Here is a 24223-nt window from a genome sequence, read left to right on the forward strand (position 1 = left end):
CTGACATCATCTGTAGCTACAGAAAGTGTAGGACACTGAAAGGTATTCGGTCAAAATGGGATTTTCACGCCTGAAAATTTGAACCATGGTGCAAGCAACCCTTTACCTCTGCTTCTTTTTCTTCTTCTTTTGTGTCTCAACTTCTTACAATTGGTCCAAAAGTCCGAACTGTCCAAACTGTTTTATGTCAATAAGAAAAATATAGAGCGACACCTTGTCTTTAAATCATAAAGTATTTCTTCCTCAGTGTGAATCCTGTTTTTAATCCGTCTCCTGTCTGGTTTTGTTCCCTTTTCCCTTTTTAGGCAAAGAGTTCCCCAACTCCTTTGAGTCCTTGGTAAAGAAGATCTGCCGGTACTTGTTCCACGTGCTGGCTCACCTCTACTGGGCGCACTTTAAAGAGACGGTGGCTCTGGACCTGCAGGGCCACCTGAACACTCTGTATGCACATTTCATCGTTTTCGTAAGGGAATTCAACCTGGTCGACCCCAAGGAGACCTGTATCATGGACGACCTGTCCGAAATCCTCTGCACCCCCGCCCCGCCACCTGCGCCCGCCCCGGCCCCCTCCAGCCCAACCTCAGCGCCCTCCCCTTCCTCACAAAACCACGTGACGGAGAGATGAGCAGGGGGGCGCGGCGGTGAGACAACAGCCCCGGGGTGATAGAAGATAGAGGAGAGAAGGAAAGACGGCCTGGCCCCCTGCCTCGGTGCCAGCAGGACTTAAGAGACCTTCCACTACCCTTATATTTCGCTATGACATCAACCAACCAGCCGCAAGAAAGGGGGGGAGGGTTTCTGGGGTGGGTGGGGGTGTGGGGGTGGCGGGGAGGGGTTTGTCACGCCAGCAGGAATTGGCGTGAGCGTTCCTCCCAGGGGCAAATCCCTCCCATCTTCTCTGCAATTTAAACTAGGAACAAAAAAGTATGTGTATGTTTTATTTTTTGGTTTTATTTCATTTTAATTATATATTTTTTTTTTTTTATTCAGTTTTATTTTGTGTTGTGGGGGAGGGTGGAGGGGGAGGCGGCAGAGCATCTGTTGGCCCCTTACGTCCCTCTGTCCTCTGCCCAACACACAGTACAGGAAGGGGGCTCTGCTTTGCTTTGACCTACTATTGTACAGTGCTGATGTGTGGAGAAGAGGCGTCTCTGCTCACCTGCGGGCTCGGCCGTTCTGCCACCTGCAGCGGTGGGGGGGGGGGGCGGCCCGCGGGCCCATGGCCACTGCGCTGGCCAGTAGGGAGCCATGTTACTGCCTGATGGGGCGATACTAGCCAATCACTGTTTGGGTTGTTTGTGCCGGGGATGATTAAAGCGCTTCCTACTCAGGACCTGAGAGAATACGTCACTGCTGCCAGAGAGAAGTTGCTCTATTTCTCTTTTTGTTGTTTTTGTTTTCATTCTCTGTCCCTTGTTGTCCTGACTCCTCTGTACGACAAATCATGTTTAACCACAGTCACATAATCGCCTGGTGTACCCCCTAACAAACGTGTCCCTGAGCCTACCTGTAGAGGGCAGCAAACACAAAGAGAGAACCACAGAAACAGGGACACGGAGTAGAAAATGTAAAGATTGTATGATCGATTTCTAATCTGATCACAGAGCGGCAGTGAGACAGACTGGTGCCCGTCTGCAGCGGAGTCAGAGCCGTTTCCTGGCCTCCTCAGCAGCAGCCTCCTTAAAACGCCACCGCTCACCCCCCCACTGCAGCAGCACAGGAGGACAAAGACATGAGGTAATGTCTGCAGGCCCAGAGAGGGGGAGAGGGGTGAGAGTGATGGGAGTGGAGCTGCTCTGCTGTTTAACAGACACCAGTGCTCACGGTGTAAAAGTAAAAAAAATCTTCAGTTTTTTTTTTTCTACCTGTCCCTTTAAATTTGCTGTTAAGATTATCAGAGGACAATTAGGTCAGAAATAATAACGATAAAGACATTACACATGTATAGAAATGCACAGTCTGCTTGGACTTTACTGTACAAAGAATCACAAGCGGGTTCTGTCAGACATAGCCTCTGTATGGAGGAGGATGGGTTTATAATTCTCCTTTTTTATTTATTTTAATTCTTTTTTTGCAGGGTTCTTCAGTTCTGGCTCTCGTTTTTATGTATTTTAATTATTAACTAAGTTAAAAGCAATTTAATATTTTAAGCTCTGCGGATTATAATCTAATAAAAGAGAGAAATGCCACCGTGTCTTAGCGTCTTTTTGTCAGAATGTGTTTGTGTAAATGATTCGAAAGGGAAAGACACTTACATGAACAGATTTTACTACTCGGCCTGTGAGAGCTGTTTTAAATCGTGTGAGTCTGGAGGAGACGTGTCATGTCTGAGGAACCAACACATGGTGTCTGAGTGATGTCATCAAGGTTATCTCCCTTGTAGTGTGGAGAGAACAGATCTATATCTATGAAAAAATAATACTTGGTTAAACTGGGGTCATTAAATATGAAAGATGTGACTGAACCAAGAGTCAAATACTCTCAAAAAGTCAAGATGCTGCTGCTTGGATTTCAGCATTTAAGAAGAGATTACAAAAAATGTATAATAATAAACTGAATGCTGTGATTTTACTGATAAAAACGTGTTAATAGTACCAGTTTAACTTCTGATCCAACCAGTGATTAGGAGTGAGGGATCCTTATATATAAACGTGTGTATATGGTGGCATATACTGTATTTTGGCTAATGAATATCAAGAAATCATTTTACAGCAATTATCCATCTTGCAGTAAAAATAATTTAAAAAATGTATTTATTTATTGCATCATTTTGTTTATAGTAGAATAATCACTAAAACATTAATTTGATTGTGTTATAAGCAACAATATAATGATCCCTAATCCCAGGCATGTTTCAGATCAGATGTTAAACTGGTAGTATAAACCTTTTTCATCTGTAAAATCACAATTTTTATTATTACTTTACAACCAGTAGATTTTTGTAACTTCTCAAATATCAACACGGGGCTACAAAAATGATCCTAAACTCTATGGAAATACAAAACTCTTAAATCCCATTTATGCACATCTCTTTATTTCTTAGATACATGCAGGCAACTCTTCATCATAAATACAAAAAGATAAGACACATTCGAACTGGACCTCCTCTTCATCCTCTCCATCCTGGATGTAAAGTCACATCTCAGTGAATTCCGACTTTGTGCTTCATCACCCTGAGAATGAAATCATGTGCGTGTATTTGACAAAAACAGATATTATAACAGTTAATTCTCTTCATACTCGATTGGTTCTCACACAAACTGCTGGTTTACACGAGTCTTCAGTTTGTTAAACTTCCATCCTGGACCTGCGCAGCACCGTGGAGCCCTGGCGCCTTCTCACAGACGGCCGCAAGGTGACGCCCTCGTTCAGCTTGAACCGGGCGATGCCTCCCGCCGCGTCCAGCTCCTTGGCGCTGCAGCACGGGGTCGGCACCTTCACCGTGTTGCCGAACTTTGAGTAGTCCACCGCGTACATGCCGTCCTCCTCGGACACCGTGGGCACGAAGCGCTGGCCCCACAGGATCTCCTCCGCCACGTACGAGGTCCGGGCCTGCGTGGTGATGCCGGTGGTCTCCACCACCCCCTCCAGCACCACCACCACCTCGATGTCTTCGTGCTGCAGGTCGGAGGAGCGCAGCTCGTACAGGGGGCTGTCCTTGTCTATCACGTGGCAGATGATGAGGGGGGACACCAGGAAGATGCCGTTGGTGCCCACCGGGTTGTCCAAGTGGATGTCGATCTGGTCCAGCGGCACCACCTCGCCCTCCTCCGTCGTGGTTCTCCGGACCACCTGCATCCGCACGGTGGCGCTGATGATCATGCTCTTCCTCAGGTCGCCAAGTCGGATCATGAAGCACATTTTGTTGTTGCGCACGGAGATGACGGCGTGCTTGCTGAAGATGAGCGTCTCTGCGCGCCGGTTGGCCTGCGCCGTTTTCATGAAGATGCAGCCGAGCATGATGGCGTTGATGACCAGGCCGACGATGTTCTGCACAATAAGGATGATGATGGCGGAGACGCACTCCTCTGTGATCATCCGGCCCCCGAAGCCGATGGTCACCTGCACCTCTATGGAGAAGAGGAACGCGGAGGAGAAGGAGCGGATGTCCGTTACGCACGGGACAAAGTCGTCTCCCCTTTGGTCTAAGTCGCCGTGCGCAAAGGCGACGAGCCACCAAATCATCCCGAAGAGGAGCCAGCTGCACAGGAAGGACATGGTGAAGATGACGAGCGTGTGGAGCCATTTTAAATCGACCAGAGTGGTGAAGACGTCCTGCAGGAAGCGGCCCTGCTCTCGGATGTTGGTGTGCGCTACATTGCAGGTGCCGTTCTTGGCGACGAACCGAGCTTTCCCCGATTTCGCCTTGAACTTGGGCTGCACGACACCTTCAGCCAGACGCGTCAGCAAGTAATCCTCAGGAATGAGTCCTTTCCTGGACAACATAGCGCTCCCATACTACGGTGCCTCAGCCTTGTGGCTCTTGGGGGGGCACTCTCTGCCCGGCTGGAGGCTGGAAGACGAATGCTTCGCCTCTCTCTCTCTCTCCACCGGTGCCTTTTCTCGCCGGCGTCAGCTCCTCGGTCGCTGTCGTGCGCAGGAGGCAGAGTCTCCTTGGGGCCCGTTTGCTGGAGGTATGTGCGCTCCTCACGTTGCCTCCAGATCAGGCGCTTCACAGCCGCGAAGTCCCATGAGAAGAGTCCTCTTCCAGCTCCGCAGCTGCCGCCGTCACTCAGCTCACAGACTGACCGTCCGGGCGTAGCTGCTGCGCCGCGCCGCCCCGTCCCATTGCGCACCGGCGCACCGGTGCCTGTGCGCAAAGGAAAACTCAGCGAGTTCTGAAACGTTGAGGTCGAAGCCCTGTGAGCTGCTGCGCTGAGGTTTATCACCTTTGGATGAGGAGACAGGTTCATGTGGCGCAGTTGGCTCAGCGCTGATTCAGCTCGGTAACGTGAGCTGGTGGAGAGACCCTCCCTCTGCTCTCTGATACCCTTCCTGTGATTTTCAGTGAGCGAGCAGCAGAGGACCCATTACGCGTTAGAAGCAGTTCAGTGGTGCAGCTGTAAAAAGCCACAGGCAGCTCACACTCTGAATATACAAACGAAATAAAGGCCACTTTCTGGAAACTCAGCTTCAGGCTGTTTGGTTTTATCTCCAGCAGCTTTAAGTCTGAGTTCACTCACAGGAGACAGATTTAAGTCCTGGGTTCTTGTTCTTCTCGTACCAACCACAGACAGATTATATTTTACAGACCACTGAGCTTCTCTGGCATCCACATAACTTTCCATGTCACATGTCAGTCCTGACTCGAGCAGCTGGACTCATCGTTTGTCTCCAAATGTACATTTTTAAGTTGAAAAGCACCTTGTGTTTTAAAGGGTGCTACATAAACAACGTTTATTATATTATTACTATTTTATAATTTGCAGCAATGCTTCATTTGATTAAAGCAGCGTAAGTGTTAAATCTTCTTATTTAAAAAAATAATAATAATATGACATTTACCTGGATAATTGTCGATATTAAAACGAATCATTTTTTATCGTGATATAATTTTTGGCCACATTGTCGAGCCCTACCCATCCCACACAAGCACAAACCACATCACTATGGTCATCATAACCAAGAGAAAACAATAATGTGAATGATAATTTATGTTTTATTAAGAAAGATTTAATATATTTTAATGTACAAATATAATACAACGTGATTAAAAAATAAAAGGAATATATTCCATGGGACAATTGCACTTTGAATATCGTCCTTTACTGCTTCCTGTCTCTTTTTTTTGTGCTACTTGTCAGCGCGCACAAAGGAGGCGAAGACGCTGTCCTCCGTGTCCAGCAGGGCCTGGGGTTTGTCGTACTCCAGGATGATGCCCCGCTTCATCACAATCACCAGGTCGGCATTCAGGATGGTGTGGACGCGATGCTGTGTTGTGGAGAGCGGGAGGAGAGAGCGATTACTACATCGGAGAGAGCGTTGGTCGCTAATCTACAGTGAAATGTCCTGTAAGAGATTTTAAAGCAACACTATGTCACTGTTACTGAGCGACAGCGCCCTCTGCAGCCACATGTGGAAAAAACAAAGCGTATTCATTTAATTTAAATAACAGAAGCTCAGTTGCAGTTTGGCTGCTCTGACATTTTAACACTGGTGGATGATCTTTTTAGCAATTGATCATCAAATCACCGAGAGAATCCTGAGCTCCACGTCCTCCTGGAAGTCCAGCATCTCCTCGGATTTCCCTTCTCCTCCTTCTGTCGCTAATCTTTTTTCATTTTCACCTTCATCCTGCAGAAACCGTTCTGTGCACGCTGCATCACTTTAGAAGAATAACATCGGCAGTGTGGATGAGATACTCACTGCTATAGTTACCACTGTGCGGTCAGCGAATGCGGTCATCACCACTTTCTGCAAGATGCTCTCCTGTGGGGCCGCATGCAAAGAGAGGGGGGGGGGGGGGAGAGGAGGGACACAAACAAACTTACTTTCACGTTAACTGAGAATAAAAGTGAATGTTGTTTATCAAACTGTTCCTCGAGGGCAGAGCTGCTGCGTTAATGTAAACTAGAAACGTCGGCTCTTTGTGACCGATCATTCAGGAGCGGGTCTGAAGTGAGGAGCAGTCATTCACAGACACAGTTTCCCCTCAGGCTCTGCACTGCACTCAGTATTCTCCCTCCATTTCAATCCCCCTCTTTCTGCCTCACGCACACTCTTCCTCCTCCTCCTCCTCCACTCCGACTTTCGATTTTATCCTATTTAATCATTCTCTCCTCCTTTTCTCTTCTTCCTGCTCATTTTTCATACGTGGGAATGTGTACAAGTATACGTGTGTAGCTTTATTGTTTTGTTTTGTAAAATTAGTGTTGGATTACACTGAAATTAACAAACTAAACTTTAAGATCGAGATTGAGAAACACATGAGACATTTTTACTTTTAAAAATGAATACATGTATTTTATCACAGGTCTAAAAAAAATCAAATTTCTTTCGACTTTCCTTTTGTTTTCTCGTCTTTATATGAAAATCTGCTAAACTTCATCTCCTCCATCTGTTTCCTCCCTTCATCATCACCCCTCCACTTCCTGACTCAGTGATGCAGCTCTCTTAAAGCAGACACTGACCGTTGCCATGTCGATGGACGCCGTGGCTTCATCCATGATGAGGATGCTGCTCTTCCTGACGAAGGCTCTGGCCAAACAGAACAGCTGCCTCTGACCCTGACTGAAGTTCTCCCCTCCCTCCGTCACCGTGGCATCTGAAAGAAACAGATGTGCAGGATGAAGTCGAGGTGAAAATGTCCGATACGAGCCTCTCAATGATATATGCGTGTTCTCTTCTAAGTTTTATATATTTGGTCGATATTTGGAACGTAAACTGTAAAACATCAATCCTCAGTGACATCTTTATCCCAACATTAGCATCGGTATCAGTCAGGCTAAACAACATCATCGTTGTTGACTGGATTTTTGTATTTCCACATAATAAAACCTTAAAAATACAATGAACCTCTTTAATTTCACAAACTAAATCAACTTATTTTATTTTGAAAAAAACTCATCATCATCGCCCCATGTTGTCGCAGCGCTGTAACAGAACAATATCTTATGAAACTTGTAGCTGCCCTGAACATAAATTAGAGCAGTGAGTAGCTCAACATGTCACACACACACACACACACACATTTGTCACCGTCACACAGGACAAGTGAAAGCAGCTTTGTCTCTTGAAGCAGAAACACATCAGGTGAGTTGAGCAGCAACAACGTTGACTACAATGATAAATGCCTGAGCTAAAGTGAGCCTGCGTGCGGAGCCGAGCATTCATCATGTGCAGTACAGGTCAAGTCTGCCGATGAGGCACGTGGCCACTCGGCTTCTACCTGATCCGATGTTGAGTCTGCTGCACTGTGCAGCTGTCGGCTCTGTGCAGGACGGAGCAGCAACACACATGATACAGCTCAGCTAAAAAATTAATGCTCCTGTATTCTGATACAGACGCTGGATCTTTGTGTAGAGACATGCGAACAGATGATGGATGTGATAAGAACTAGAAGAACTAATTATTGTTTTCCTTGTTACACCAGTAAAACACAATGAGCTTAGACTAACGTTACCTCCAGTGAGGAGGTTGTTTAGCTCAAAAACTACTGGACAGATTATTACGAAACTTGGTGGAAGGACGTGGTGTGGGTCACATTACACTTTGGTGCAGATCCGTATCAGGGGGTGGATCCAATCATTTGTTTTTAACTTTCTTTGACATTGTGAGACGGGGAGTTTAATAATTCATGGATCTTGATGAAAAAAAAACAACTAAAAAACAATTTGCAGATCCAAATAAACGAATCTTGTGAATAAAGACAGATTTTCTCACCCAGGCCTCCAGGAAGTGATTTAACAACAGGCTTCAGCTGAGCAATCTCCAGAGCTTCCCACAGCATCTCATCTGTAGCCTTCATCTCAGGATCCAGGTTGAACCTACACACACACACACACACACACACACACACACACACACACACTTTTGATCAGTGAATCAATTAATCATTCGATCTATAAAACATCATACAACAACCCCTGGTGGTCAGTGGGTGTGTTTTGCACCAACAGTCCAGACCTCAAAGAAATTCAGTTTGATATGAAGAAAGACAAACAGCAGGTTCTCACACTTGAGAAACTGCAACCATCAAATATTTAACATTTTATCTTGAAATGACAAATGATAAAGTCGCTCATCAAAATAATTGTGTATTCATTCTCCTCAAACTGTTCCCTCAGTACATCCCTTCCCCTCAGCAGGATTAAAGTTAAAGTAAAGATCAAAATGCATCATGATCATCAAACATTTAAACCTTTACTTGTCTTTAAATATACTTTTAGTCGATTTTACCGACAGCGTCACTCTGCTCCATGAGATCTGCTCATCTCCTCTTCTCCGACATGACAAAGCTTTTATGGCCACTGCTGCTGAAGTCTAAAAATAAACTTGCTTCGCAGAAGAGTTTTCAGAGGAATGTCCTCTTATCTAAACGCCCTCTGCTCCACTTGTGCTTCTAATAAGTGTCTCTGAAGTGTGGAACAACTGCTCCGGTAACTGTTTCCCCCCTCCCTCCTAAAACCATCTCAGTGAGACTATCTGTGTCGCCGCATCTAAACGAGTGTTTCCTGTTGGTGGAACTGAGGGTGACGTGAAGTGCATTGTACCGGATGGTGCCGCTGAACAGGATGGGGTCTTGGAGGATGATGGACAAGCGAGACCTGAGGGTCTGCAGAGGCAGCTTGGCGATGTCGATGTCATCAATCACGATCCGCCCTGTGAAAGGAAGTAAAATACCGTTCACACCCAAACACATCAGTCAGTCCAATTAGAAGCAGGAGGTTCTCAGTATTTAAGACATGAGGTGCAAAGCTGTTTCTAGCTAGCTAGAAACCCTTGTGAAATGTTTTACCCTCGAACATGTCGACCATGCGGAAGAAGGCCAGGGAGAAGGAGGATTTGCCACTTCCTGTCCGGCCACAGATCCCCACCTGAAAACAAACAAGTTCAAATCGCCAAAAATCAACCAATCAGCTAATAAACATCATCAATTTACAGAATATTTCCTGGTCTTTGTTTTTGTGCGCTCAGCTGTTTGTTTACCTTCTGTCCGGGGCTGATGTGTGCGTTGACATTTTTGAGCACCGGCTTCAGCGTGGCGTCGTATCGGACGCTCAGATTCTGGATCTTGATCTCTCCCTGCCGGGGCCAGCCGTCAGGAACCTGAGACACAGCTGAGACAGACACAGACACGTCAGTGAATAAAGATGGACGACATGACAGCCTCCTCAAAAGTGGAGACCTGTCATCAATCTTTATGTACGCTGTGTTTCCTACACTTTAAAAAGCTAAAATCTAGAGCTCAACCTAACGATCTTCTGTCTTTAAATTCAGGAAGATGTCAGGACACTGGTGTCTTTGTAAAATCCTTTTTGACTGAGAGGAAACATGTTTGAGTGATTGTTAAGGGATATAATGGCATTAGCTCAAGGAGGATAAATCACTAATAAACCAGTCATAATCTCCTGGGTATTATGTTTCCCTACTTGAGTCGACCGTGCTAAATTTAAACGAAGAAATCGTAAAGTTTTTAACCCCCCCCGCAAAACTGACGTCAATATTTTGTTGAATTAGTAAAAGTTTCATTTAAGAAAGGGTGAAAGTGTGCATGTGTTGCTGCACTCACTGAGCAGGCCCTCGAAATTCTCCGGTTCAGTGTTGAGCAGACCGTTAATTCTCTTGACTGAGCCAAGCTGCACTTCCATGTCTGCCAGGTTTCGAACCATCCAGTTCATGTAGTTGGACACCTGATACATGGAGGGGAGGACGTGGGTAAATGTCCCCGCACACACACGCTAAAGACTGTGTTGTTGCTGAACGGGCTGTGAAGAAGTGTTATTTATTCTTTTATGTTTTTTATATCACTTCAATACACAGTGGATTTAAACAGGCAGGTAATTAAACAGGCACTGTTATTAAACACAGAGCATGCATTCATTTCAAATAGAAGAATATATATATGGTCCATAAAGAGAACACATTCTCACCAGGAGAGCGTACGTCAGTCCCAACCCCACCAGACCGGTGGACAGCTGGTTGTACAGAGAGTTAGTGATGGAGGCCACGGCTGCCACCAGCACCACACACGCTCCGATATACTCCTGCACAGAGAGAGAGAGAGAGAGAGAGAGAGAGAGAGAGAGAGGCTGTCACTGTGGCGGCACGACCAAGAGAGAGCATCACTGAATAAAAGAATAAAACTAAAAAGAATCTATTGTCATGTCAACGAAAAGCTCTGTGAATGTAAATCTGTTAACATCTTAAAGTTCTGATGCTGGGAAACACTCGATCTGCACATATCACATGAGGTTTATATTCAACGTAAACAAGAGGATGGAAGAATCCGTTTTTTCCTGAGTCCCAACAGACGCAGCAGTTTCCCAGCAGCCTCTGCAGAAAAGCGGGGTGGTTACCATGCGGACCTCCAGCCACCGGTTGGCGGCTGTGAGGAAGAGCGAGGCGATGTTGTTGGCGTCGGTGAACTGCAGTAACCTCTGTCTGAACCTGGGCTCGTACCTGCGAGACGGAAAAGATTATTTCATTATGTTACAGGCACATTAACCGTTCTCCATCCGGCCTGGCTCTGTGTCAACATCAACCAATAAAAAGAAAGCTGATTATAGGGGAGGGAGAAAGATGAATTATTTTATTGATTCAGATTCAGGACCTGTTCTTTAAATAGAAATATTACAGCATCGCGCCGAAAAGAGGTTTAAAGTGCAACACAACATCGTGCTTCAATAAAATATTTAATATATTTAATAATAAAAACTTTTAGTCCATCGTGAACCACCACAAAAAAGCTTCAGTTCCCATGAGCCAACTTGGCTTTTCATCAGAAACTGTTCCAAAGTCCAAAAACCCTCAATAAGACTTGGCTCCTCCAGAGTAAAGATCAAGACTAAATGACCACAGCACGTTTCATCTGGACGTAACGTAGCGGGAGATCCGGTACGTTATTAATTACCTGAGGGCCCTGATGGTGGTGAGACCTTCCACTGTCTCAGAGAAGTGGGACAGCAGAGGGAGTTGGGTGCTGTCCTCCAGCTGCTGCAGGTCCCTGACCAGATGTTACAAACACAGCAGAGAGAGAGAACTGTCAACTGAAGCAGAGGTTCAAATGATACCGGTCATAGGGGTGTGTGTGTGTGTGTGTGTGTGTGTGTGTGTGTGTGTGTGTGTGTGTGTTGATGTTGTTAAACAGTGGGTTCAGAACAGCTTATAAATTGATATTTCAAAATAAAAGCATTATTTTACAAAATGAAATTATGTCCAAAATGCAACTTATGTTAAATCTCAATTATAACTTTACATCTTAAAATAAAAGAGAAAATACTAATGGCAACGGTTCCCAGCAGGTGAAAAGTCTGATGAAAAGAGGGACAAGATGACGAATCTCACGTCAGGGTTTTAATTATAAAAAAAAAATGTATTCACCAAAAGGTTCCAACTTCTGTCCCTAATGAAAAACTGTTTAACTCTTAAAGTCCTCTTGGCTTTCAACTGAATTCTCAATCTGATTTAGTGGCGGGAAAAGTCTGGTTCATAAATTCACGAGGTAATTAGTGTGTAATTGTAGAAGGTCATTTAAAACAAAACCAACGACACAGCTTTGGTTTCCTTGACACTAACAAGTTCAGACAAGTCGCTGAGAGTCTGTCCTGTCTGTCTCACCTGGACGCCACACGGAAGTATTTCTGGATGAAGTAGCAGGTGATGGCGAGTGGCAGGAGGGCGAAGAGGAAGACGGGGGTCACGTAGCAGATGACACCGAGGGCGGACACACACAGCAGGGTGGAGCGGGAGAGGCATTCCAGGGTGGTGGGGATGTGCTGGTCGATGGTGTTTGTGTCGGTGGAGAACCTGTTGAGGATGGTGCCGAGTGGAGTCGTCTCAAACAGCCTGGAGGAACCAAAACAGAACTGAAGTGTTTCTGTAGCTGCAGACACCGAACAATGATTCTCACAAAACCCCCTTTTTGTTTCTTGTCTTTTTTCTACATAGAAATTCCTTTAGTCCAAAATATTTTATATTTCAATAAATGCAAATTTTTGTGTACTAGTTTGCAGGTTCAAGCTAAAACTACTGGATAAATTCCCATGATTCTTGGTGGAAGGAAGTCGTCTGTGTCAGGGAAGAATCCATCAAATTGTAGCGTGGATCACATTTTTATTTTTCAATATTTTAACATTTTCACTGTTTCTTTTCCAGGAAACAAACCAAAAATGGGTCTCGATGAAAAGAATTGGGAACATTTAGGGAACTTCAACAGCTTGAATTGAAAGGGACTGTTGGGCCTTGGTGGTGCCTCTCTAGTTTCTTTTATTCTTATACCCTTTAATTTGCTGATAGAATATAACTCAGGCATCTGGTTTAAGTATGATGATTTAAAATATAAAATTAATATAACAATATTTCACACGATTATATTTATATCTGCAAAATACTTCAAGTCTTTAATTATATTTTATTATCTTTATTATATTTTAGATCTAAATAATGACGATACAGCTGGTTTAGCGTAAATTCTTTCATCTGATATACGTGTATGTTTACAGTTTGTGCAGCCGTGTCATGTGCATGAGAGCGTCCTAATATAAGTAATGTCTCCTGGGTGCTGTGTAAAGAAAGCAGATGTTCTGATGAGTAATGGGACAAAAAAAGGTGCTTTTAATGGTGTTAACACCCACACACTATACACATGTCTGTCTCACACACACACGCACACACACACTGAGCACTGTACCTCATGGGGGCCAGTATGATTTTGTTGAGCAGGTTGTGGTGGAGCTCCTTGGCCACTTTGAGTCCGGTCCACTCCACCGCGACAGATGTGGCCAAACACAGGATGATGCCGAGGCAGCACAACACGCTGAACACCGACAGATACCACGAGTGACTGAAACCACAGTGCTGCAACACACACACACACACACACACACACACACACACACACACACACACACACACACACACACACACACACACACACACAGGGTTATTTAGGACGTGACTGTGGGCCTGAGAGAGAGAGTGAGAGCAGGGGCGTTGCTGTCACTCAGTTTGCTTGCACTGTGATTATAAGCTTAATTAAACTCTGGCTGGTTAAAAATTAGCCGACAAAAACCAGTGAAGCTTTCAAAGTGGATCCGTCAACACCAAACAGAAGCCACAGAAAGAGATGCTGCTCTCTTCTGTCCTGAGCTTCAGTTTATCTTTCACTTCATTACTCACTTTGACTGATTCACACTGAAGCAAAAATATTTTTTTCACCCATTGAATCTCCATTAGTTGCTTCATTAACAGCTGAAATACTTGATTTAATTCATATGAAATGTAAATTATATTGTCACTGCTCCTTTTTGTTGCACAAAAATAGTGCTCTGGATCTCTGTACAACCGTTTTTGCACTGTGGACGTCATTCGGAGCCACTTTCTGCACAGTATTGGTTCGAGATGTGGAGCTGCGTCTGCATGCAGTCAACAGAATATCATTAATGTTAAATTATCCTTATTAAAGATATCAAGAATTTCCTCTTGTGTTATGCTCTTAATTTTCCTTTATTTCCACCGTATAGATGAAGAGAAACAATTAGTGTCGTTACAGTGAATGTTTTAAAACATATTCCAGAGAGCTGCCTGCATGAAGTTACATGAAGTGGCATTAATGTAGCAGAGACAGTGTTTGGCAGAAGATCAGATCACTTCCACGTCCACAAGTGGATTAGTGCAGAGCACAGCAAAGATTAGATAAACCTGGCAGAGACACGCTGAGGCTCGGCCGGTCAAGATGTCCTCGGCATTCAGGCGACAATCTGTTTACTCTTAACCGTACATTCAGGGGATCGGTGAAGGTGTTTGAATAGAACTGAGGAAGAGACGACCGCGGTGTCAGGAGGACACGGTGCTCTTTAAAACGACTCCCTCATCCCCGGACCGACACGGTCTTTAGTCTCCACGTGAATGTGTGAAATGTGACCTGGCATATTGGGCTCACAGAATGGACACACACACACATACTCACACACACACACACACACATACTCACGCAGAACTAAAGAAGACACGCACACACACAAATATAACCAACGATAACGGAGTTTCTTATTCGGTCCTGGAACATGAGAACCTGCCAACAGCTGGCGAGGCCTCAACATGTGAACAATGCAGCTTAACCTTCGCTGGCATTTACAGGTTATCGATTATTTTGAGCGTGAGTGTGTTTTCAGTGTGTATCTAAACATTACAGACTTAAGCTTATAGAGCTTGAACCTCAATTAAAGTAAAAGCAATAAAAGTAGGTGACAAATTGTCTTTGATTTACGCACATACTTCTGTTTACGTTGGGATAAAGGTTCACTTAAGGTCAAACCAGTTGTGATGTGTGTGTTGAAATGAAACCCCCTCCATCGTCCTTTAAACACCGACATGTCGTCAAACGTGTTGTTGCTTAAACATCTTTTTATTTAATGCTTCTCAGTTTTGACACTGACTGTGTCGATGCGTTACTGCTGCTCTAATATGCAGAGGAGGCCGAGCTGCAGTTGCTCCAGGGAGCGTCAGTGAACGCTCCATCTGCAGCTGGCAGCGTCTGTGTTTGTGTTTTCAGTCAGCACCGCTTCATTGGGATTCACAAAAGAGAGAAAAAAAGTGTAAAGTATTTCTCTGCGGTGTGTTCTTCAAAGAGATATAGATATGACTTTATTGTTTTCTACCTTTTAATATGTTGCAGCTAGAAAATGTTGCACATTTCTGCTTTAAAAATTTACACAACTGATCGCAAAAGTGCAGATCAATTAAGAAACAAAGATATTTTGGCTCATTAAATAAAACTAAACCGTTCAGTCTCACCATGGTACAGTTGCGAGCCGTGGCGTCGATCTTGGCCACGATGACGTGCGACGTCCAGTGGGCCAGCCAGTAGTCAATGGCCACCATGAGGGAGTGTTTGAGGAGCTGTGACAGGAGGAGCAGGGAGAGCAGGAGGAGCCCGGCAGAGGACAGGTAGGTGCCGCAGGAGTGCCAGGGGATGGTGGCTCGCTGACGCATCGCCTGTGACAGGTTGTCCTCATCGTCGCTCTCCACGGATTCCTCTGGGATCAAGAGAGACGAGAGTTAAAATGTCAAAGTCGTGATTTTGTGAGATTTGATCACAGACTGTATATAAAGATGGACGACATGACATCTCCCCAGAAGTGAAGCCAAATCATATAACTCCTCCGTGTTAGTGGATGGGAAAAGTTATTTTATTTTTGGTTGTTCTTGTTTGTTCAAGATGGTGGCACCAGCATCCAGGCAGATTTGTCTTCATTATTAAACAACAGGAGGACGTTGAGATGTGTTATCCATCTTTTTAAATAAGAATTGTTCAGGTTGAATCATTCATTTAACATAATCAACGTTTGGAAAATAAAAACTGTGACCTTTCAATTTTCTTTCTTGCCTCATGAAAACTGCTTTATTTCTGCATTCAGCCGTGCTCTCCTCTGCTGTGACTCACCGCTCATACGCTCTCTGACATTTCTGATGTTCCTCTCATTATCTTCAATCTCTAACTCTTTCCCTTTTCATTTCCAGACACATTTCTCATATTTTTCTGTCTGTCTGAAGATCCACTGCTGACAGGAGGACAGGAGAGAAGAGAAGAGTCTAACGGAGAACGAGGGTCACACCAGAGGAGAGCCCACAGCCAGGAGTAGCACAGAGTCTATGTTCTACGATGCCAAGCAGATGCTCATTCCCATGAATGGTGTTTTCTGAGCAGCCATGACGCACTGATTGTTGGGGGTGAGGAGATACTGTTAATCTCCTCCACACCCCTGATGTAAATATGTTGCATCACATCGTGCAGCAAGCTTGGAAGCATGAGGCTGCATGTGGGTGACTGGTGGGCTCAGATCAGCCAGAGAGGAAGCAGGAGAGAAGGGGAGGGGGACAAAATGACTGGCAGGGGCCAAACAGACTAATGCAAGCATCATCCACAATCATGCTGACGCTACGTAGGTTTTCAGGAGCAGCAGAGACAAAATGTCTGGGGATAAAGTGAGAGAAAGAAAAGACTATAAATGGATGACGAGTGTCTGAGATGGTGGGAGAAGCTCGTTTTTGTTGTGGTTGCTTTCAAACCGCATGCTTTCTGGTCACACCTGCGTGATTGAGTAAGAGGGCAACACCTGGTGCTGGGGCCATCGCACAACTCCACCCTGGGGTGCCACCAGCACACAGGAGACAACACAAAGCACAGATAAAGAGAACAGCCACTGCACCTTAGCACCTTCCAATACAGTCGCACGTTCAACAGCAGAGGGACACACACACACAGACACACACACACACATGGGCACATAAAGGATCAGATTCAGTGGTTAGCCACAGCTGGAGAGAAGATCCGGTCATATCCAGTGGCAAGAAAGTCAGAAGAGAAGCCGAGACACCAAACACCAGAACCAGAGAGAACAAGAAGGTGTTTAATGCAATGTTTGCACACAATAGACGGAATAGAACACACAAAGCACAATCACCACAGTCAGTTTACACACATACACATTATAATCAGGCACTGAAGCACTGACTGCAATCATCATATAATTAGTCAGATAATTACTGTTGCCATAGCAGTGGCTGTGACCCATGACCTCTCACCTTCCTCGTCCTCTTCAGTCCTGGCGGCCTCTCTGGAGTACATAGCCCGCCGAAGGTTTTTCCTCTCCAGGTCCGTCATGCTCGCTGCCACCGTCTCCTGGATGAGAGACAAAGAAAAGCGTTCCATTCTCATCAGTATGTGAAACACACAAGGAATCAAACGTTCATTCCAGGCAGTGCTAGAGTGTGTGCGACCTGAAAACTTCATTAGCCCTGCAGTCATTAATCACCGTCTCAAACTCCTGGTCCTGCCTGTGCATCAGGGTCTTCCACTGCTCAAAGAGTTCAGGCTCAGTGTTCTGGATGTCCTTCAGTGTCCCCTCAGTCTGGATGGTGCCGTCCTTCATGGCAATAATCTGAAAATAAACACATACAGTCTTTAGTATTAGCACATAAAAATGAATCTTTAGGAGCGCTGGGATCTTTCAGAGATAAACCGCCTCACGCACGAGACAATAAAGTGTGTGCAGCATGAATAATATAACAGCATCGCAAATTGAAGGTCTTATCAGTGAATGAGCTGAAGAGTTAAATATGTATTTACAGTCTGTCCAGCTGGCAAAGATAAAACCAGTAAATCTCTCTTTTAAACAAACGCGTGCACACACACGTTTGTACTTCTATCTTAGTGAGGACACTCATTGGCCTAATGCTTTCCCTAGCCCCTTACCCTAACGCTCCAAACTAAAAGCCTAACCCTAACCTAAACCTAATTCTAAAACCAAGACTTAACAGCCCATTAAAGAAGTGAGGACAAGCCAAAATGTCGTCACTTTCCAAAAATTGTCCTCACTCTTTTGGGTCTATACTTAAAATGGTCCTCACTGAGGTATAAGTACAGGAACCCCCACGCTCATACCCAGTCTGCGTGTAGTAGATACTGAAGTTTGTGTGTAACCAACACCACCGTCCTCTTCTCCTCCCTCAGCATCTTCAGGATGCCGTCCTGCATCAGATGGTCACTCAGGTGGACGTCTAAAGCAGAGAACGGGTCATCCTGAAAAAAACAATATGTAGACAGACTCAGATAAATGCAAGAATCAATGAGTAAATTAAAAGGCTTTGGAAATAATAGTAATAGTAGTATTTCAAACATTCCTCGAGGTCTGAGTCCACCTCATTCACAGGACGAATCCTAATCTGATGTCCACACCACCGCAACTGGTTCCTTTCATGTCGAATAAGCAACCGTTGAAGTTACTAAGTAACTAAGCTACGAAGATACAGAAATCTCTCATAAGAAACTAAAATTGTTATAAGTTTGGTAGTAATATGTGTGTTTTTTGAGGACCCCGTCACTAAGGCTTTGACAATATGACAATTTCCATATTGTCCATATCAACTGTTATAATACAGCCAAGGTAATAACTCGAAAACATAATCAATCGAAGTGACCACATCTTATTTGATCAAATTCTGTGGAGTTGAATTCAAATTTTGAATTTTAATTTTTAACAAATAACAAACAAAACAAAAAATCAATAAATTATATATTAAGTGCAGATTAATCAGCAGTGAAAATACTTGTTAGTTGCAGCCCGAAATACAAACACATGAGACAAAGTGATTTTTACGTTTTTACGAATTACTGAGAGGCAGTAAAATGCATCAGAAGCTTGTGTTTCCAAAGTTTGAATGTTTCATTTTGCTTCACAGAGAGAGTGTTGCTATTTTAGTCACGTCGGAAATAGAATCAGATCAGAGTCTAGAGTGAAACCTTCAGAAACATTGCGAATGCTGATATACTGTCTGTCTGCTGATGGGGTCAATTAAAGGAGGAGTCAGACGACTGGAGTCGTTCTTTTAAACAAAATGTTTGTGTCATGACTCACCAGAAAGACCACGTTGGTCTGCTGGTACAAGGCTCTGGCCACACTGATCCGCTGCTTCTGTCCACCGGACAGGATGATGCCCTGCACCAGAGGACAGGGAAGCGTGTGAGGAAAACGTTACTAAAGGGTTTCACCACAAAGAGGAACCAACAACATGATTAAATCCTCCCACAGCAACAGAGGAGATGCATTAGTGGTGCATGAAGAAATCCAACATGACAGCACTGTGGCTGAACAAGGTCAGATCAGCTCCCCGATGCACAAACGATCATGTTATACCCAGTATAGGAGCTTTGGTCAGGTCTAAGACTACAGAGGAATAAATAAATAAAAAAACTGTGATACCAACCCGCTCTCCGATCTCCGTCTGGTCCCCCTGTGGAAGGATGTCAATGTCAGGCTGCAGAGAGCAGGCCTCGATGACGGCTTTGTACCTGAGGCACAAACAGAGACAGAATACAGATGAGGACAGAGAGCAGCTGCTGATCGTAGCCAGGAGGAACCCATGCCTCTTAGCATGTTGGCTAACAATAGATATTAAATTCATGTGAATGACAGATATCTACTGTTACACATGAACGCCTCTAAACAGACCCCTCTCAAGCAGAAGTATTTCAACAGCCTCTGTGGTTTCACTTGAAACATTTTCCCCCGAGAGGTCGAGCTGACTCACTTCAGTAACAGACAGACTAGAGGGATGGGAGGCAGATCCAGAAACACACAGGGAACAAATTCCGTCACTCATTCATGTTCAGATCTCAAATGGTGAGCACATGCTTCATTAATCCTCCTCATCATCTCTATGGCATCAATTTAGGGCAACCCACCCAGTCCTGAAACTAAAGTTCAAATGTGTTCCACACTCAGTTTCATCAGCCCTGTCACCGCAGGGGCCTCGTGAACCCACAAAATACGAGGCCGTGGCCCAGAAAAAACTGTGCTGCTGTACTGCTTCATATAAGCCTGTTTGGGCTTTCTGCCTCTCCCTGCACTGATCTGTTTGGTCATTTCTTTGTGTTTATATCTTTAATGAAGTGCTAAATAAATAAATAAAAAATAAACTGTATTACAAACATTTTTAACGAGGTATAAAAATTCAAGATCAAAGTGCATTGTTGAAAACTGGGGAACTTAAAAAAGTGAAGCGCTGAGCCTTTTTGCAGGTTTTTGTGCACTTGAACCTGTGTGCACTGGGGACATGATGCTCACAAAAGCTAATGAGGGGCAAAATAATCAGGTCACAATGGCCTTGGTCATGCATCATCTTTTTATAAAGCTTGGCTCAACAGCAACTTAGTCCATTAAACGAGCGGGCAGCAGGACGGAAGGATGGAGGTAGATGAATAAATATGAGGATAGATGAGAGTGTGAGGACGGAGGCACAACAGAGACAAACATCTGTTTTTAGAGCATCACCGGAGCAACAAAGCACAACGGTCCATTAGACATGAACATTAAACTGACCTTTCAGGAGGACACTTTGCTGTGATGATGAAAGACCAGAGTGTGTGTGTGTGTGTGTGTGTGTGTGTGTGTGTGTGTGTGTGTGTGTGTGTGTGTGTGTGTGTAGGTGCTTGTTTATGAGTGTGAGAGAAATCATGCCTGTTTCGATGATGCCTTATTATATATAAACAACTGTTACTGCAGGAGTGCGTGAACTCCACAGAGAGAAAACTGGACTCTTTTTCCTTTTTTATCAGTTGACCTCATCAGGCATTAAACACTTCAAATTGACCACAGTGGCCTCAGGAGGCAGCAAGATTATTGGCTCTATTTTGGCCGAACGACCGAATGACAACATGATTATTAGTCTGTTTTAATGAACAGCTCTCTGGGTCATTACAAAGGAGACTTTCCATAAACAGCCAGCTTCATTGGGATCCTGGTAATCACTAGGTTTAATAAGTAAGAAGTAAGCTTCTACGCAGTGGTCACTCATGCAAATGTATAGTCTAAAAACTTGCTCTTGTTTGCTCGAAAATCTAAATCGCACCAAACTTGGTGGGAATATTACCTGGGGAGGGTTGTCTCCAGAAAACCAACGTTTGCAGCTGATCAGTCATGGATGGGTAGGGGGAGATGACTCATTCATGCGCAGTAAAATAAATATCTTCTGGATTTATGCTGGGACAGTAAAGGTTTTATGGATGTTTTAACTTGACGTGGGCAGGATTTCTCCTGGTGCTGCTGATGGAGAGTGAGTGACGGCAACAGCAGAGTAAAGAGCGCTGCACAAAGCTCCACGGTGAAGCCGCAGTGCAAAACACACAGCTAGAGATCTTTAATGTAGTGTGAACATGCACCGCTCCTCTGCTGTTTGTGATGGAAACTGTTTTAGAGAGCTGTTGACTCAAAGGTCTGTGATTCTGGACACTAACAAAGCAAACAGTCACTGACCTGAGCTCTTACCTCGGTTTTATCATGGGCATCTCAAAGGTGATGTTCTCCACCACTGTGGCATTCAGCAGCCAGGGCTTCTGGGAAGTGTAGGCCACGGCACTTCTCTTCCTACCAGAGGTTTTAAATTACAGACAGATTCAGTTCAATCTCTTATGGCTTCACACGTGGGTTAAGATGAAGAAACCGTTTAACCCCTGGACCAAAGGGACTCCTCATTTTCAAAAGCTGATGATGCATAAAAATGACTCCCGTCTATAAAAACCTGTTCCAGGGATCATTACACACCGTTGTGTATTTGTGAAGTCAATATGTTACCGGGGGGTCAGATGTGCGAGCAGAGGAAATATCTTGTTCTCTGTTATCGTCAGTGGATGAATTACTGCTCTCCTGATAACAGTGATTCATCTCCATGGAGACGACCTGTTGCCTGAGCTCACCTGATGTCTCCATCACATGCTGCATCTCTTTCCGTGGGACTGCAGAGAAAATGTCAAACACACACACAGAAAAACATTAGATGAGCAAAACAATCACTCACTTCACCTTTACCTGCAACGATTAACAAAAAAACAAACACACACAAACAAGATCCGTACACTCATCCATCCCCATGACAACAATGTGGTAGCCTGAACATAAACAGGCCAATCACTGCCTTACATGAACTCGTCTCCCATTAGCTGAGATCTTATCCTTCCTAAAAATAACGCCCCCGCCACCGCAGCCCCTCCCAGGTTTCTTCCTGTTATTTGCTGATATGGAAATTAGCCTCAACTCGTGAGCGCATCAACAACATGAGGTATTTACAGTGTACTGTCCACAGCTTTATGATGGGTATTTATAACGACCACTATTTTTTTTCTGTGCAACAGCTGAATCAAATGTATTTATACTGTCATCACAGATAGTTCACTGCACTGCTATGTTATACTCCAGGCTACAAATAGTTTTCTACTCAGGTGTTCGTCCGAGATTTTTAGTTTGCACGGTGTCTGACTAAGAATGTATGACAGTGTTTGAGTTTTAGGGCCATTTCCCTGTTTACTCACCTCTCATCTCTCTCAGTCTCCGGGTTCGGCAGGCTGCAGAAAAAAAAGAAAACACAAACTTCAAGTGGAGGCGCTCTTAAGACCTCCTCCAACAACTGCTCCTCAATTAAAGTTATGAAAGTGCAGTTAAAACTCTCAAGGGCCCGGAGAATATTTGTGAATGGCAGTTATTTATTATAATTTTAAGAAGCCTTGACACACACAAGTGCATAAACTTTACCCTCGCTGACTCCCACCCTTAAAACTAATTAAGATCTGATTGGCTGGTTGTAGCTTGTGAACGTGCTCAGTTGAGGCTGCCGTGTATTTTTAGCTTTGACAAGTTGACACCTGCTTCACTCGTCCTGAGAAGATGAGCAAGAGCTGATTTATACCAGTTTACTGCAGCAGCTTGAAAACGCTTACCACAGTCCACCACAGCTGTCAGGAAGTGAACCAGTGCCTGACATTTAAGAAGCTCTGACCTACAGCATGCACACACGTAAACACGTCGGTCACTGACTGTGTGTCGTCAGGAAAACGTAACAGAGGCAAACAGGTTCTCTACTCAGGAAGTGTTGAATCTAAGACGTTGAATATCAGAAATGTACAGATTGAAATTGATGTACAAATTGATGTATTCTGATACTGTGCAAGTTTTTTTAACCAAACATTTATTTATTTATCAAAGTGTGTTTTATATGTTTGTCATTAAATAAAAATGTATTTGTACCGACTGTACTGTGTTTTTTCCTCTATAAACGGTTGCTCCTGTTTCACTGTTTTCTTTATCAAGTCATTCAAACCTCTCTCATGTATGTTTTGTTTTTATTGCCGTTTGCTGCAGGATTAAAAAAATACCCAACCGGCAAGACCTGAGTAAGAGTTACGTTTTGGAGCGGATCCATATAATTGGGCAGATTAGAGATTTTTTGGTTTTTCATCTTTACTCTGGAAGTTTTTCGTAAATTTCTGAAAATATTTTTATAACTGATGTTGGACCGGATGTCAATGCAATATGGTGCCATAGTGACCAATCATCCTTAGCGGAGGTATTCGCTCTTTGAGTCTCGTTCTAGTGAAAACAATAAGCCATATAGGCTGGTACATAGGTAAAGGGGAAGTCAGGTTGTGTTTGGTTTTCAAAAAGGGCATAGTCTGATTTATTACTAAAATGAATTTAGTTTAAATAACTTAAGACAGTGGGGTAGTAAGTTATGAAAGCAAAAGCAAAAAGATCTGAAAACTACAGAAAGTGTCTCAGTTTTTTTTTTTTTTAAAGCGAACACATATTTTACACTTTTACCTCAGTGAAAAAATATGGTGATAATGTTTTGTCAACTTCTTGGGATGTTCCGAGTTGAATATCACATTGAATATTTCACAGGGTGGATTTCCCCTTCGGGAAATAGCCTCATCAAAACTCATCACCTAATGATTCAGTGGGTGACAACTTACAGCTTTCATCTCTGACTGAACCACCAACATGGTGGAGACTGTGTGAGGGAGTCACACAGAACAGCGTCTATCAGCAACGAGAACCTTAGTAATCATCAAAGCCGGACCAAGGACCCTCCCACTGTTTCTAATTGTCTTTAATAATCTTAATCACCCGTCGTTAAAACTTTAAAGCACACCATAATGATGACGGGGAGTAATGGTGCATGTTCACTGTGATGACCACGACTGATAACAACTGATAATACGTAGCTATTT

The 24223-nt window shown here is 44.1% G+C and overlaps 3 protein-coding genes across 9 annotated transcripts in view; 1 reads left to right on the forward strand and 2 right to left on the reverse strand.

The window, feature by feature from the left end:
• mob2a (MOB kinase activator 2a) overlaps positions 1-2189 on the forward strand; it is a 58403-nt gene extending 56214 nt beyond the window's left edge. For all 4 annotated transcript variants that reach the window (XM_020102109.2, XM_020102107.2, XM_020102108.2 and 1 more), the window contains exon 5: positions 306-2189. In XM_020102109.2, the coding sequence (XP_019957668.1) occupies positions 306-625 (320 nt within the window). In that variant the 3' untranslated portion in view covers positions 626-2189. The remainder of the gene's footprint in view (positions 1-305) is intronic.
• Positions 972-5728, reverse strand: kcnj11 (potassium inwardly rectifying channel subfamily J member 11). The gene is made up of 2 exons (XM_069527825.1): positions 3256-5728; positions 972-3173 (listed from the first exon to the last, which is right to left on the reverse strand). Exon 1 carries the CDS (start codon positions 4444-4446, stop codon positions 3289-3291), a length of 1158 nt encoding a protein of 385 aa, XP_069383926.1. The 5' UTR covers positions 4447-5728; the 3' UTR covers positions 972-3173; positions 3256-3288.
• Positions 5642-24223, reverse strand: part of abcc8 (ATP-binding cassette, sub-family C (CFTR/MRP), member 8) — a 57271-nt gene continuing 38689 nt past the window's right edge. For 2 of the 4 annotated variants that reach the window (XM_069527819.1, XM_069527821.1), the window contains exons 18-40: positions 22529-22561; positions 21917-21955; positions 21489-21587; positions 19429-19513; positions 19080-19160; positions 18107-18244; positions 17478-17603; positions 17248-17344; positions 16752-16808; positions 15457-15698; positions 13352-13518; positions 12280-12507; positions 11573-11665; positions 11019-11121; positions 10593-10706; positions 10232-10352; positions 9649-9779; positions 9458-9536; positions 9213-9321; positions 8383-8486; positions 7131-7264; positions 6367-6429; positions 5642-5931 (exon numbers count right to left, since the gene is read on the reverse strand). In XM_069527819.1, the coding sequence (XP_069383920.1) occupies positions 5794-5931; positions 6367-6429; positions 7131-7264; positions 8383-8486; positions 9213-9321; positions 9458-9536; positions 9649-9779; positions 10232-10352; positions 10593-10706; positions 11019-11121; positions 11573-11665; positions 12280-12507; positions 13352-13518; positions 15457-15698; positions 16752-16808; positions 17248-17344; positions 17478-17603; positions 18107-18244; positions 19080-19160; positions 19429-19513; positions 21489-21587; positions 21917-21955; positions 22529-22561 (2581 nt within the window). In that variant the 3' untranslated portion in view covers positions 5642-5793. The remainder of the gene's footprint in view (positions 5932-6366; positions 6430-7130; positions 7265-8382; positions 8487-9212; positions 9322-9457; positions 9537-9648; positions 9780-10231; positions 10353-10592; positions 10707-11018; positions 11122-11572; positions 11666-12279; positions 12508-13351; positions 13519-15456; positions 15699-16751; positions 16809-17247; positions 17345-17477; positions 17604-18106; positions 18245-19079; positions 19161-19428; positions 19514-21488; positions 21588-21916; positions 21956-22528; positions 22562-24223) is intronic. The other 2 variants (XM_069527820.1, XM_069527822.1) reach the window with 1 other exon arrangement.

Source organism: Paralichthys olivaceus, chromosome 7, assembly GCF_024713975.1.
Source record: "Paralichthys olivaceus isolate ysfri-2021 chromosome 7, ASM2471397v2, whole genome shotgun sequence".
Classification (NCBI taxonomy): domain Eukaryota; kingdom Metazoa; phylum Chordata; class Actinopteri; order Pleuronectiformes; family Paralichthyidae; genus Paralichthys; species Paralichthys olivaceus.

What these genes read in the sequence shown, in the direction of transcription:
- kcnj11 (XM_069527825.1), bottom strand. Translation starts at nt 4,446, where the DNA reads ATGTTGTCCAGGAAAGGACTCATTCCTGAGGATTACTTGCTGACGCGT.